This window comes from Galeopterus variegatus, unplaced genomic scaffold (genome assembly GCF_000696425.1).
Source record: "Galeopterus variegatus unplaced genomic scaffold, G_variegatus-3.0.2 Scaffold1562, whole genome shotgun sequence".
In the NCBI taxonomy this organism is placed as follows: domain Eukaryota; kingdom Metazoa; phylum Chordata; class Mammalia; order Dermoptera; family Cynocephalidae; genus Galeopterus; species Galeopterus variegatus.
The window spans coordinates 215,749-227,899 of record NW_007727673.1 but is presented as its reverse complement, the minus strand read 5'-3'; the positions used below and the strand labels follow the sequence as shown (position 1 = coordinate 227,899).

The 12,151-nt window shown below is 41.4% G+C and overlaps 1 protein-coding gene across 2 annotated transcripts in view; it reads left to right on the top strand.

Moving 5' to 3' along the window:
- SLC36A1 (solute carrier family 36 (proton/amino acid symporter), member 1) overlaps positions 1–12,151 on the top strand; it is a 39,761-nt gene that overhangs the window by 11,559 nt on the left and 16,051 nt on the right. For both annotated transcript variants that reach the window (XM_008577680.1, XM_008577679.1), the window contains exons 3-8: positions 1,902–1,992; positions 2,837–2,925; positions 3,389–3,484; positions 5,563–5,647; positions 6,055–6,273; positions 11,127–11,225. In XM_008577680.1, the coding sequence (XP_008575902.1) occupies positions 1,902–1,992; positions 2,837–2,925; positions 3,389–3,484; positions 5,563–5,647; positions 6,055–6,273; positions 11,127–11,225 (679 nt within the window). The remainder of the gene's footprint in view (positions 1–1,901; positions 1,993–2,836; positions 2,926–3,388; positions 3,485–5,562; positions 5,648–6,054; positions 6,274–11,126; positions 11,226–12,151) is intronic.

The window sequence follows — 12,151 nt, the reverse complement described above, 5'->3', positions numbered from 1 at the left end:
AGGCCTCTGGTAGGCAGGTGGGTTTGGTACAGTGTTTACCTTTGCCCTTAAGTGGGTTAAACATTCGCCAAGATAGAAGTTTAATAGGCCCATTATCCTGACCACTGCTGGTAATGAAGGAGTCAGCACTGGGCCCTGCAGTCCTTAAGCTGTTTCCTCAGGGTAGTCCAGGAGAGCACTTAACTTCCTCTCATTTAGAGTCAGAGTAGTTTCCTTGCTCAATCCTGAAAAGGTTGGGGACAGTAGGTAAATCAAGAGATCTTCTTGAATGTAAAAAGAGAAAGGTTAAAGTAAAATTCCTTCCTAGAAGTTGTAGATGGATCTGATTAAGGGCCTTTATGAGTAACAAGTGTTATTTGCTTTCAGTTTCTGCTGAATTGCATATTTGAAGAAATGTGTGTAAGCATAAGTTTTGAGGGATTTGGGTTATTTATAGTGCAGAATTTCCAGACAGTGCCAGGGGCCAAATCCTAAGTGATTTGGGGCATAGTGATGCTGTATTTGATCTGTTTCCTATTCTACTGGAAGTAACAAAGGATAGAAAACATTGCAGACGGGGCCGGCCCGGTGGCACACTGCTACAGTGCGCCGCTTGGGAGCGAGGCGGCGCTCCTGCCGAGGGTTCGGATCCCACGTACAGACCGGTTCCCGCTCACTGGCTGAGCGAGGTGCGGGCACAACACCGAGGGTTGCGATCCCATTGCCGGTCCCGGTCTGGTACGGGCGTGACACTGAGGGTTGCGATCCGTTGCCGGACACGAAAAAAGACAAAAAAAAAAAAAAGAAAAGAAAACATTGCAGACAAGACCATTCCTCTGCTGTCAGTCCTTTTATGACTTCCCATTCCCTATAGAAGAAAGAAAAATTCTCTGCCACCCTCACTCACCCCTACCCGAGCCGCTACTAAACCCCAATAATTCCTTCTTGTTCCTCCTGTCCATGCCCCATGTATTTCTCTAGGGTCTTGTTCCCAGGCCCTTTCCTGTGCCCAGGTGTCCTCTTCACAGCAGCACATTTACAAATCCTGCCTGTCCTGCTGGGGTCAGCTCAGTCTCTCTACTATAGAAAGACTCTCCTGCCTCTCTTCTCCCTGGGCTCTGTTCCTGCACTTTTCTTAAAACAGGGATCCTTTTACCTTGGGTGGTTATTAATGTGTCTCCTTATTTTCATTGAGACATTATTAATTTCTAGAGACTTGAGGCCTATATCTAATTCATATTCATCTTCACCACTGCAGTTAACACAATGTTTTATATATGACGGATGGTATTTGTTGCATGAAAACATGAATGAGGAAATGTGAGAGGCTTTCCAAAGGCAGTTTGAGGGGACAGTCTACACAAATGGGCTCTATGGCATTTGACTTTTTTTTTTTTTAAATACAAAGTGCCCCAGAGACTTCCAGCCTCTTATGGTGTCATATGACTTTTATTCTGTTCACGTTGTATAAAACTTTATGTTACAAGGTTTGGGGCTTCCATTTTTTTCTTTCCCCTCTTCTCTCACACCAGTTTTTGTCCTTCATAGTTTTGTCTTCCTCTGTTGTAGTTTTGGGAGTCTTTACAGTGGTCTGCCCAGTGGTTAGAACCAGGCCCAAATGTAACTAGGGAAGGACAGGGTGCCTGGAGGGGACCCCATTGTTTCTCTGAAATGCCATGGGGAGCGGAGACTTATAGCATAGAGGATACGAAAGTGAGCTCTGGGGTCAGGCCATTTGGATTTGACTCCTGGCTTAGCGTTTACTAAGTGTGTGACCTTGAGCAAGTTTCTTCCTCATCCATAAAATAAAATTTCATAGAGTTGTGAAAATCAAGTGAGATAATGCATGTAGGCATAAGTGCTAATAAAAGTTTGCTATCATTATGGTTAACATTCCCTCGTCTACCTTCTTCCCACTTCAGATGGTTCCAGACCTTGATCCACCTGTTAAAGAGCAACATTGGCACTGGACTCCTGGGGCTGCCTCTGGCAGTGAAGAACGCAGGCATCTTGGTAAGGGTCTGCAGCGGTGGAGAGAAGTACTGTGACAAATTTTAGGAGAGAGTCCTTTTAAAAAAAAATTTATTTAAAACATTACTAATAGGTAAACTTTTTTATTTTTTAATTTAGCTGAGAAAAAGCAACATTTAGATGTTGATTCATCTAGAGATATTTATGGAGGCCTTCTGGGTGCCAGGCTCTGTTTCAGGTTCTTGAAATATATCAGTGAATTAAACAGATTCCCGCCCTCATGGTGCTTACCTTGTGATGGAGAGAATGTACTTAAAATGACTCAAGCAGTTTCTATCAATAATATGAGCTAATGAGTTAGTTGCAGATGTCTGTCCATTTTCTACATAGTCCCTCCATGCTCCATCCCTCAATGACCAGCTCTAAGAGAGACTTCCTGTCCAAAGCCATTCTGGTTTTTTTTTAAGAGTTGGGGGTAGCTCAGGGATGTGGGTTGTCCTTAGCTAAGTTCTGTCTTTCTTGAACTGGCATTGTTCTAAAGATAACTTCCCCCTGCCCCCACATCCCTTAGCCCATCTCTTCTTCCCACAGAGTCACAGGAGAAGTCTCTTCTGCTGATTTGCTACAGTCTTGGAACAGACTTATCTTGTGTTCTTCTTCTCTATGAGATTAAATTTCTCAAAGGCATGCTGTGATTCAGACAGCACCCATCTCACAGAGCTAATCTCCATTATCACATTTCTATCTATAAAGATGAGCCAGAAGTTCTAGCACTGGAAAGTGTCTTAATGGTGTTTTAATCATGTGCAAATCACGTCTCTTTTGGGCTCACTTCTAATTCTACCTGCTTGTCTCTCCCTCTTTTGCCTGCAACACCTGTCCCCAGATGGGTCCCCTCAGCCTGCTCGTGATAGGCATCGTGGCCGTGCACTGCATGAGTCTCCTGGTGAAATGTGCGCATCACTTCTGCCTCAGGTGAGAGCCCTCTGAGCCACCTCGTGAGAGACAAATTATCCTTTTGGGTTCCATTACCAACTCTGAAAGAGAGCGCTTTTGCAGAGCACTCTCAATTCTTTGCACTAGCTGAAGATGACTGCTTATTATTACAGCATTACCTTTCTCTGGTTATTTTTGTGTTCTTTTTTGGCTCATTGTCATCTGTTAAATTTACTTATGTCCAGTGGACAGAGACCACATTCTAATTGTATGTGTTTTGTAATGATGATTCTTCCAGCTGGTCGTTAATTATAATGAAAGTAACCATCCATTTGTCAGCTTAACACTTCTGGTCCTTGAAAGCATTAGTTACAGGACTCAGAGTAGTGCATCAGGGTGACAGATAGGGAACTGGCCCAGGTCTCAGTGGCCACTTTTGTTCAGTCACTGTCATTGTCTAATCTCCACACTTGCCCTTCCTCTCTACCTGCCCTTTTTCCAGACTGAACAAACCCTTTGTGGACTATGGGGATACTGTGATGTATGGACTGGAATCCAGCCCCAGCTCCTGCCTCCGCAACCATGCGCACTGGGGAAGGTAACTGGTTTCCTCTTTCCTTTGGGCTGTGGCCTCCTTGTGTTGAGGCCTTCACATAGGGAGGCATGATGTGGGAGGCTGTGTAAGGAGTGGAAAGAGTGTTGTTTGGGTCAGTGGCTTGGGTTCTAGCTCAGTTCTGCTTGTGGAAAGTTGTGTGATCCCTCCCCTGTCAGGGCCTCAGTTTCCTTGTCAGTAAAACATGGGACCTGGCCTGAAAGGTCTCTAAGGGCCATTCCAGCTTTGACAGTCTGTCCCCACTCATTATATTTGATTCACTCATTTGTTCAACAACTGTATTTAAGCACTCTCTTATAAGTGGCACAAAACAGGTCTAGGGAGGGAGGGAAGATTCCCTGGGGTGCATGATGCGGCTTCCGCCCTCCATAGGCTGGTAGTCTGTGTAAGGAGAGAGATGCATGTAAAGAAAAGCCAGAGAACAAGACCAGAGATCAGTGATAGTCTACACTGATAGGAAGAGAGTGTTGTGAGATAGAAGTATATCCTAGGTGCTCAGTGGGAGGAACTTGAGAGATTCTCTCATACAGCTGGGCCAGATGAGACAGCGAGATCAGTGATAGTCTACACTGATAGGAAGAGAGTGTTGTGAGATAGAAGTATATCCTAGGCGCTCAGTGGGAGGAACTTGAGAGATTCTCTCATCCAGCTGGGCCAGATGAGACAGTACAGCTGGGCCAGATGAGACAGCACATGGTAGGCAGGAGAAGAAAGGACTTCCAGGAGGAACCGAGGTGAGCTAGAGCAAGGCAGGGAGGTGGGTTTGCCAGGAGGGGAGGAGTGTTTGGAAATTTCTCCTTATGGTAACTTTTCAGGTGCCTGGAGGGAAATATTCTATTTTATGTTTCCTATATCTAGATGTTGGGAATTGATACCATCAAGGGCTGATTCTTTTTTTTTTTTAAGTTAAGCTGCATTAAAACTATTTTTTCTAGAAAAGTTTCTTTTAGTGTTCATAGAGGAAACTTTTACCTTCATTTGTAGTCACCTTCATCTTGTGATGCATTTTATGTAAGTCTTTTGACAAAATTATTTTCTGTGACTGGGAGAAGCCAGATTGCCAAGTGACCACTGTAGGTTGATTGGTTGTTAATTTTTCCTTCCTTTCTTACCTGCTTCCTTTCTTCCTTCCTTTCCTTCATCCCTCTTTCCTTCCTCCCTCCCTTCCTTCTTTTAATAAAATTCATGCCCTTTTAATGTGTGCTCATAGTAAAAACACTTTTTTGAACAAGATAGAGGGACATACAGTGAAAAGTTAAAGGTAATACTGGTCACAGTTGCATGGGTATCCTTCTGGAATTTTCTGTATATATACAGACATACTATGTTCTTAAAATTTTTTTGCACAAATTGACCATACTAGGCATACTGTTTGAAAACTTACTTTTTCCCTTTAAATATCTTAGACAATTTTCCTCTATCAGCACATATAGACTTGATACATTCTTTTAACTGCTGTGTGTTCCACTTAAGACTGGTCTGTAATTTAATCACTTTCCTTTTGGTGACCCTTCAGGTTGTTACCAGCTGTTGTTATAACAGTGCCTCAACTGGAAATCTGTTGTGGTACATCTATTTCTGTGTACTTATGTGAGACTGGGTTGGTGTTGGGTCCAAGTTAGAGAAAGAGACAGTGAAAAGGTCCACTTCCTGGTCTTTGGTGTCATGGGCTCGCTGTAGCTTTAGAAGAAAAAAGTGTGAGATGGGATGGGTGGGCAGTGGGTAGGTAGGAGGCCAAGGGACTGGGTAGTAGTCCTCTGGTGTCTGTGCTCTGCCTTGGGGGCTCCCTGACCTCATGCATCATTCTAGACTAGAAACCAGGAGGGGGACCTTGGAAACTACATGGATAGCACCTCCCTCACTTTCCTCCAAAAGCTCCAGACTGGTGGCACCTAGCACAGTTTCTTCTCTTACTTTGTCATCTTGCTTGTCCTTGTCACCTGTTGGGAAGAGGCAACTGTTGTGATGACTTGGGAAAAAGCACGATTTAAAACACTCATTCCTCTGAGAGTCTTGCATTTGTATTATAATGATCTTTGTGTTCCTTCCTTCCCCATCTCCAGGCACATTGTGGACTTCTTCCTGATTGTCACTCAGCTGGGATTCTGCTGTGTCTATTTTGTGTTTCTCGCTGACAACTTTAAACAGGTAGGGTCCTGGATAAAAAAAAAAAAAGACGGAGGATGGCAAGAGATGATGGAATTTTTATTTAGGATTCCTTCCAAGCCAGTTTTGGTCAACAAAAGAGCTATGGTTTTAACACTGACATAGAACTGTGTCTTTTGTTTGATTCTCATCTAAAGACCTAGGGCACAGAGGAAATCCTGCATGTTTTGTCCCTTCTCCTGTCTTAGGTGAAATATGATCAAACCTATCCCAGACACTTAGGTTGCTGACAATAATCATGAAGATCCCCAGAGGAGGCTCACTGCTACAGACTTCCATAAGTTCTGTTCACAACCTGAGCCTTTAGTCATGAACCTCCTCCAGTGGGAGATCCACTGGCCTTTGTCCCATAAGAGGCTTTCCTTTTTCTTTTCCTCTTCTCATTCTAGGTGATAGAAGCAGCCAATGGGACCACCAATGACTGCCACAACAATGAGACGGTGGTTCTCACTCCCACCATGGACTCACGACTCTACATGCTCTCCTTGCTGCCCTTCCTGGTGTTGCTGGTCTTCATCAGGAACCTCCGAGTCCTGTCCATCTTCTCCCTGTTGGCCAATGTCACCATGCTGGTCAGCCTGGTCATGATCTACCAGTTCATTGTCCAGGTATGAGTCCAGGCCCTCCCCAATCCTATTAAATATCAAAGAAATAAACAGAACAGGTAGTTATATGCTGCTTATGTATAGAGTGTTTAGATTAGAGGTTCTTAACTTCAGCACTGTTGACATACTGGGCCAGATAATTCTTTGTTGTGAGGGCTGTCCTGTGCATTGTTGGATGTTTAGCAGCATCCCTGGTCTCTACCCATTAGGTGCCAGTAGCAACCAGTCCCCCAGTTGTGACAGCCAAAATGGTCTCCAGACATTGCCAAACATCCCTGGGAGGCAAAATCACCTCCACTGAGATTGCTGGTTTAGACTCATTCGGATTAGATGGTCAATGCATGATCATTGTATACAATTGGAAAATAGGGAAAAATATTAAGGTGAAAATAAAAATCAATGTTTCTAACCTGTATTTAGGTAAGATAATTCTTTACCAACTTCAGTTTTATATTTATTTGTTGAAATTATGAATCCATTTATTGTGTCCCCATAACTCCCCATCACTTAGCCTAGGTGGGTGGGTCTGTGGGGTAGAGTGAGAGAGAGCATCTGCATATAGACAGGTAGAAGATCAGGCTGAGGAAAATGTGCCTTTAAACACTGTGGCTGTTAGTGAAAAAGTTTACTTTGCCAAGATTCCAGAAAAGGAATAATGTAAAAGGTGAGTAAAAGTATGACTTAAGGGCTGGCCCCGTGGCTCACTTGGGAGAGTGCAGTGCTGATAGCACCAAGGCCACGGGTTTGGATCCTATATAGGGATGGCCGGTCCGCTCACTGGCTGAGCATCATGCAGACCATACCATGCTGAGGGTTATGACCCCCTTACCGGTCAGGAAAAAAAAAAAAAAGCATGACTTAAAAAAAGTTATTTAGATTTAATTCCCCAAATAATTCATCAATACATATTCATTAAAATGCAGACAACACAAATACCTCTTGAATACCACATCCCCACACAGTTTCCTTCTCTCAGGGACCTACTGTGTGTGATTAGTCTGTCTCTTTCTAGAACCTATGAATGCATTTACATACTGTTTAAGTATGCAGAGAAATATATAATACAAAATTTGTGTGTTTTTCTAACATAATTAAAAAAAATTATATGTAGTATTCATCTGCCTTGCCTTTTTCCCTTGACGATGCCTTAAAGAGCTTTCCAGGTTGATATACCTGGCTCTACTTTGTTCTCTTTAAGTGCGGCATAGTGTCACAGAGAACAGATGTGCCATAGTTTATTTAACTGGTCCCCAATCAGTGGAGTATCAGGTCATTTATCACTTTTAGTATATTTCAGTATTAAGATAGTGAATATTCTTATTTATTTATTTATTTAAATTGACACATTGTAACTATACAAGCTCATGGGGTATAATCTGATGTTGTGTAGTGATCGGGTCAGGGTAGTTAGTGTAACCATCACCTCATGTATTTATCTCTCTGTGTGGGGAAACTATTCAAAAGCCTCTGCTAGCTATTGTGTAATGCATAAAACTTAACTGTTGACCATAGTCACCCTACTGTGCAATAGGACACCAGAACTTATTCCTCCTGTCTAATTGTAATTTTGTACTTGTTGGCCAACCTCTCCCTGTTTACTCTGCCTCCCTCCCCGCCTCCGCACCCCCGCCAGCCTCTGGTAACCACTGTTCTACTCTCAAGACAGTGAGTATTCTTATACATTCCTTTTTGTGGACATGTATAAATACTTCTCTAAGATATTTATCTAGAGGTGCAATTGCTAAAGAGCATGCACTTTTGAATTTTTTATATCGCCAAGCTGCTTTTTCCAAAAGCTATTTACTGATTTCATAGAGACTCCCTTCCCCAGTACGTAAGTGTCTGTTTTACCTCCCTAGCCAGCACTGGATGTACCAATCTTTTTAATTTTGATCAATCCTACAGGTGAACATTACTTAATTTTCACATAGTCTGCTTAACAATTACCCAGTTACCTACTGATATGCTTTCTAGGAAAACAGTGGGTCATAAAAAGCGGAAACTTCCTGTACAAAGGAAGGGACATGATGAATTTAGATTAACATTGTACCTAGTGAGCATTTACTGTTTTTTCCTTGTCATGGTAAATCAGATGGGTGGCAGATACTGACTCTTCCTCTGTAGAAATATTTTTTAAAACGTAAACAACTCTCCATGTCCAATTTTTCACGTGACTAGCTATAGGGTCTGTGAACACATGATCAACCGTTTCCATCCTCAAGGAAGGAAAAGTAAATAAATGTATGATTTGACTTTGTAATAAGAGCTCTCAAGAAGTGCCTGGAACACACTCCAGGGGACATAAAGGTGAAGTGAGTGAGGCCACCTCTCATAGACACGCACACGTGCTGCATTTAATTATAAACATCGCAGGTAGTTGGACTGTGGTGGTTGCCATAATCAGTGAGCTGGGATGAGAGTTCAGGTTCCTGAAGCATCTCAGTCTCAGCTAACTGGTAGCATCCATCTAGAGTGATGTCTATGCACAGCACAACCTGCACTTTGAGAGGAGGCAGTCCTGCCGATTTCATGAGAGCAGTTCTGAGCTTGCTCTGGGCCCAGCCATACGGTGTGCTCTGACCTTGTAGTGCCGTCTGCCACGGGTGCAGCATGGGGGGAATGGGGGCTTGACGGTGTGTTAGTATCATCACCGCCCACCGTACTGTGACAGCTTAATTGTGATGTGGCACGCATCTAAAGATGTGCCCTCTGGGTTACTTTTGTTGCTGCTGCTGCTGTTATTTGTTACCACTGTTCTGTTTTGGCATTTTGCCCTGCTTACTGTGAGGGTCCCCTGCTGTCTGGTGTTGGTGAATTTTTTTCCCTAATCCTCAGCATGTATGTGACGGATACTCTTGCTCCTCATGCACGTGCCATCGTAGGAAGCAGACCACGGTCTTCCACCTGAGCAGTTGAAGGTTTCCCATACCTTCAACGTGGGACGATGTTCTGAGCAGAGTGCCTGCCCAGAGGGCAGTGCATATTCTTCATTCTGAAAGGCATTTTTTTTTCACTGTTATAACAGTTCCAAAATTAGAGTACACTTGCAATCCATATGTACACTTCTCAGAAAGCTGTTATTATTATAATTGATAGTACTGTAGAATTGAGGAAATATGTTGATAATGAGCTGATTTTAATTTGTGTGTTTCTTTGTAGATTCAACTTTCTCCATTTAGTTGGTTGGGTTATTAGTCTGTAGCAATCATTAAGTGTATAGAATCATACATTCCTTCTGCTGGTGTCATTCACAAGCATCCTCAGACATGTATTGTAAAATTCCCCACCTGATACCTCAACCTGTGTGAATCTGGAAAGTAGTCATCCACTAACCAATATATAACACCCATTTCCAGGAACTTAAGTTCCATTTGTGACTCAGGAATAATTACAGGGCAATATCATTTTCATATGTCATTGTAGAGCAAAAATACCCATTAGTCTGTTTCATTCCAGGTACTGAAATGCTTCTTATACAGAAATCTAACTGATTTCTTAGCAGGGGCCCAGAAAAAAGTATTTATTTTTTATGTTTCTCAGAAACTATGGTATAGTTGCCTTGAAATCTTTGAAAGAGAAGCCTATTATAGAGATTATTAATAGATGTCCTTTTGTTTACTTGACATTATTCTGTTACACTGTTAGAGCGTCCCCCATTTTTATCTAAATACCTATATAGTTAAATCAATTTTAAAACATTGTAAAAGGCAGTTTTAAAAATTTTGTTTTTATTTTAATCTAAGCAATATATGTACTTGGTTTAAAAAGCCAAATTCTAAAAGCACAGCAGCCTCTGAACCACCTCTCCCTACCCTGGTCCTTCAACATGGTGTGTTATTAGTGATCATTGTTCAGCGTGAGCTGAGTAGGATCTGTGACCACACCTCCTTGTTTGCACAGCCTTGCACTGTACCTGCAGTTAACAACTGTCTTACTTTTTAAAACTTGCCTATTTTTTTAAGGTTATTCTTGCTATTTTTCCCAAAATGTTCCAGTACTCCTCTTGTGTGCCTCCCGATAATATTTTCCAAGTGTTCAAACTCATTGACAAGAATTAAAAATGAAAAAAGAGAAAGAAAAGAAGAAAAAAAGGAAAGGAAAAGAGCTAATCTAAAAATATATCACCTTCCCTTTCAGCTCTGTGTGTAGCATTTATGTAGTTGTATTATAGCAAATACATAAATTTTAAAAATATTTTCTCACTATTATTTCATAAGCAGTTTTTCATATTCTACTTAGTTATCTCAATTTTTACTTTTTAGATGGTGCATAATATCCTGTGGTATAGTTGGTGTGTGATTAATGACTTACCTGATCACTTGTTTGGGAGCATTTAGGCTGTTTTCAGTTACTTTGTTAAATAGCTTCACTCAACTTTTTTTTTTGTCTTTTGATTTTTCTACTTGAATTAAATTTCTAGGGATGGGATTACCTAGTGAAAGAATGTGACTCTTTTTATGCAAGCTCCAACATTTGACTTTTTAATAGTACATTGGGCTAGTCTTTACTCAAAGCAAATAGGGTTTTCTCAGCTGAAAGAAAAAAATACAAAGGCTAAATGTCCCCAAATCCCCTGTTAGGTTTACCTAGTGAAAGAATGTGACTCTTTTTATGCAAGCTCCAACATTTGACTTTTTAATAGTACCTTGGGCTAGTCTTTACTCAAAGCAAATAGGGTTTTCTCAGCTGAAAGAAAAAAATACAAAGGCTAAATGTCCCCAAATCCCCTGTTAGGTATCAGACTTTCTTCTTTCAGCGAATCTTGGATTTAGGAAAAGGTATGACCTGTCTGATTCAAGGTTCAAATCTTGAATCTCTGTATAGCCTTTTGCTTTGTTTTGTTTTCTTTCTTTCAGAGGATCCCAAACCCCAGCCACCTTCCCTTGGTGGCACCCTGGAAGACCTACCCTCTGTTCTTTGGTACAGCCATTTTTGCATTTGAAGGCATCGGGATGGTAAGAGTTATGAGCCTGGTTGCCCTGGTGCCCTCGATGTTCTTGCAGTGTGCTTCAATGAATGCTGAGGAAATGCTCTTAGAAATTATGCTGAGACTTACTGGCCAGTTAGTGAATAGTGCTTTAGGGATATCATTGAAGTTTCATGGCTCCAACTTTTGAAGTTAAATTATCCATAATTTTTAACTGTTTACATTCAAAAGCTGTCCTCTGCACACTCATCTTTTGTGTGTGTAGTAAGCAATAGTACATGGCAGTCAGGAATGCAGGGTGCAGAGTCAGACTGACTTGGGGGTAAGTCCTGGCTCTGCTGAAGAGTAGCTGTGTGCTCTTGCACAAAGACTTAACCTCTCCAAGTCTTCATTGTTTGCTTCTGAAAAGTGAGTTTAATGATCAGTAGCTGTTAGGATTAAGTGAGATATGTGTAAAGTGCTCTCTGCACAGTCCTTGACACAGGTAAGTGTTCAATAAATTTTTATTTTTATTAATAATATTATTTATTTTATTCTGAGGGTATGTGGAAAAATAGAAGGAAAAGATAATGCAAATCTTCTCATGAACTTTTAAAAATATGCACGTATTAAATCCATACACATGAAAAATTTCTCTGCCCTAGGACATTGGCATGGTGTATTTTCTATGTGTAAAGGAGCAGCCTTCAGTTTTGGCTCAGCTTCCCCCCATCATTAGTGTGACTTCACAAAATCCTCTTCCTAAAGAGCAGTCTGCCACTCAGTTGTACCTAATTTGATTTTTATTTGTATTTTTCATAATAAAGGTAAGAATTCTTCTTTGAAGAAAGTTAGTTATTGGTCCTGTTGACCAAGGGCTTAGAAATGGAAAGAAACTTCTTTCATGGCATTTCTTTTTCTTTCCACTTTATTTCTCTTACACCTTTACTTTTTTTTTTTTTTTTTTTTTTCTTT